Genomic DNA, 3,152 nt, shown 5'->3' on the forward strand with positions numbered 1-3,152 from the left:
GCGACCAGCCTCGCGCCTCGCGCTGCCGCCTCAGCGCGAAATATATCTCGGGGGGGGGGAACATGGTGCAGGGACGGAACGTCCGGGGGAAACATGGCCCCGGGGAGGATCGTCCGGAGGGGGGCATTGCCCGCGGGGGGGGGAATGGCTGGGAGAGGCCACGGCCTGGGGGTATTGCCCCGGGCGGGACATGGCATGGGAGTATTGCCCCAGGGAGGCACGGCCTGGGGGTATTGCCCCGGGGGGAGCACAGCGAGGGGGTATTGCCCCAGGGGGAGCATGGTGTGGGGGTATTGCCCCAGGGGGAGCATGGCGAGGGGCTATTGCCCTAGGGGGCACAGCAAGGGGGTATTGCCCCAGGGGGGCACAGTGTGGGGATATTGCCCCAAGGGAAGCACAGCGAGGGGGTATCACCCCAGGGGGAGCACAGCGTGGGGGTATTGCCCCGGGGGGGCACAGCAATGGGGTATTGCCCCAGGGGGAGCATGGTGAGGGGCTATTGCCCCAGGGGGCACAGCGTGGGGATATTGCCCCAAGGGAAGCACAGTGAGGGGGTATTGCCCCAGGGAGAGCACGGCCTGGGGGCTATTACCCCAGGGGGGCACAGTGTGGGGGTATTGCCCCAGGGGGAGCATGGCGAGGGGCTATTGCCACAGGGGGCCATGGTGTGGGGGTATCGCCCTAGGGGGAGCACGGGGAGGGAGTATTGCTCCGGGGAGGGGCATGGCAAGGGTGTATCCCACACCGGAGTGGGGTCCCGGTGGGGGGCAGCGCGGGGACCCCATGGGCCCTGAGGAAGCATCAGGGGCTGTGGGGGCAGCATGGCTGGGGGGGAGCATGCGGGGACCCCCCCACCTCGACCCCGACCCGCAGGGGGATCCCGCCGCCCCCCGCTCCCATGGCCCCGCTCCCGGCACAGCAGCAGCCCCCGGGCGCAGCCCAAAGCCCTTTATTCGCCGGGGGGGGCGGCGGGTACGGGGGGGCCGCGGCCGCAAGGTATATAAATATAGAGGCGGTCCGTGTGTCCTATGTATATATGTACAGGCAGGGGGGCCACCGGCGGGGCCCTCACGGGTGCCAGGAGGCGCCGCGGCGGGCGCGGGGCAGCGCGGCGTTGAGCGCGGCCACGCTGCGGCGGCTGGAGGCGATGACGTCGGCCACGAAGCCCGTGCAGTCGCTGCAGACGTCGCGGAGCAGGGCGCCCTGGGCRTACATGTGTGGGAACTCGTCCTCCACGCGGCGCCCGCCGGCGCCGGGCAGCGAGCTGCGGGCAAAGGCCGTGCCGTCAGCCCTGGCCCGCGATGCAGCACGGCACGGTGCGGCACGGTGCAGCGTGGTGCAGCACGGCATGGCATGGTGCAACACGGCACGGTGCAGCATGGTGCAGCACGGTGCAACATGGTGCAGCATGGCACAGCACGGCATGGTGCAGCACAGCACGGTGCAGCACGGTGCAGCATGGCACAGCACGGCGCAGCACAGTGCAACACGGCACAGCGCAGCACGGTGTGGCACAGCCCCCGGGGGGCCAGGGTGGGCGGCGGGGCCCGGCACTCACTGGAAGGTGTCCCTGCGCCGCGGCAGCAGGGCTTTGGCGCCCAGCGAGCCCGGGAGGCTCTCGAAGCCCAGCGCGTAGACGGGGATGTGAGCCAGCTTCTTGGAAGGCATTTTCATCTGCCGGGGAGGCGGGCGGGCGTCAGCGCCGGGGCGCAGCACTCCCAGCCCGGGAGGGCGCCTCCGTCCGCGGCAGCCCCCGCGCCCCGGCACGAGCCGGCTCTTACCTTGAGGCTGCAGGAGGTGCAGACGGACCTGGGGGCACAGAGAGAGGCCGGTCAGCAGAGCCGCCCGTGCGCGCCCCGCTGGCCCCCTCCCAGCCCTGCCGTGCAGAGCGGTGCAGCATGGCATCGTGCAACGCAGTGTGATGCAGCGCGGCGTGGCACAGCATGGCACGGTGCAGCACAGCATGGTGCAATGCAGCATAGCACAGTGCAGCATGGCATGGCATGGCACAGCATGGCATGGTGCAGCACAGCATGGCACAGTGCAGCATGGTGCAGCACAGTGCAGCACAGCACAGTGTGGCATGGCATGGCATGGTGCAGCACGGTGCAGCATGGCACGGTGCGGCACAGCGCGGTATGGTGCAGCGCGGCGCGGGGCAGCAGGGTGCTCACCGCTTGCAGAAGAGGCAGGCCGCCGGCCAGGAGAACAGGGGGAACTTGGCCCTGCAGCAGCAGCAGACCTGCGGGCAGAGGGGCCGGGTGAGAGGCGGGCAGGGCTCTGCAGCGCGGCAGCTCGGCCCCCCCTCGCCCCGCTCCCACCTTCCCTTTTTTCAGGCTGTTGTACAGCTCCTTGCTCTGCAGGAACTTCTCCATCTCGGCCTTGACCAGCACCCGGCGCACGTTGATCATCTCCTCCACGGTGAGGGCCAGGCTCTCCACGGGGTGGCTGAACTCCTGCGCGCGGAGAGGGGCCGTGAGCCTGGCCTGCCGCAGGGCCCGGAGCCGGCTACGGCCCCGCTGCTCCTTGGACACGCGTGTCCCCAGGGCACGCACAGGCAGGGTGTCCCCGGGACATGCATGGCAGAGCATCCCCGGGACGTGTGTGTGGAGCATCCCTGGGACACGCGGGGGCAGAGCATCCCCAGGACCTGCCCTGCGCGGTGGCCGCATCCTGCCGCCGCGTGACACCCACCAGCCACAGGTGCTTGGAGCCGCTGGCGGGAGCAGCGCCCAAGCCGTCCTCCGGCCTCTCCTCCAGGCAGCCGAGGGCACCGCGGGGCGACGGCAGCGGCGCGGCGCCGTACGGCACCGGGTGGTAGCTAGCTGGCACCGAGCCTGCAGGGGAAGGACACGCCGCGGAGCGTGACCCTCCGGCGTGGACCTGCTGGCGGCGCAGCAGGGCAGCCGCGGTGACGTGGGGACAGGGGGCGTCACGGGGATGGGGGGCTGCGGTGAGGCCGGGAGCGCAGGGCACGCAGCTGGGGGACGGCCCCGGCRGGGAGGGTGCACGGCAAAGGACGGGGCCGGCAGCAGCATGGCTCGGCATGGGGCTCGGGGCACCGCGTCCCAGCTGGGGGCATCAAGTCCCGGGTCCCACCTCATGGCATCATGTCCCACATCCCAGCTGGGGGCATCATGTCCCAGGTCCCA

General features: G+C 71.1%; 1 protein-coding gene across 1 annotated transcript in view; it reads right to left on the bottom strand.

The window, feature by feature from the left end:
• Positions 1–1,068: 1,068 nt before the first annotated feature.
• Positions 1,069–3,152, bottom strand: part of SPIRE2 (spire type actin nucleation factor 2) — a 4,669-nt gene continuing 2,585 nt past the window's right edge. Inside the window, exons 8-13 of the mRNA XM_026084839.1 lie at positions 2,695–2,837; positions 2,322–2,456; positions 2,175–2,242; positions 1,782–1,809; positions 1,559–1,674; positions 1,069–1,264 (exon numbers count right to left, since the gene is read on the bottom strand). Of these exons, the coding sequence (XP_025940624.1) occupies positions 1,069–1,264; positions 1,559–1,674; positions 1,782–1,809; positions 2,175–2,242; positions 2,322–2,456; positions 2,695–2,837 (686 nt within the window). The remainder of the gene's footprint in view (positions 1,265–1,558; positions 1,675–1,781; positions 1,810–2,174; positions 2,243–2,321; positions 2,457–2,694; positions 2,838–3,152) is intronic.

The sequence above is a fragment of the Apteryx rowi genome, unplaced genomic scaffold, assembly GCF_003343035.1.
Source record: "Apteryx rowi isolate R43461 unplaced genomic scaffold, aptRow1 scaffold_651, whole genome shotgun sequence".
NCBI classification, from domain to species: domain Eukaryota; kingdom Metazoa; phylum Chordata; class Aves; order Apterygiformes; family Apterygidae; genus Apteryx; species Apteryx rowi.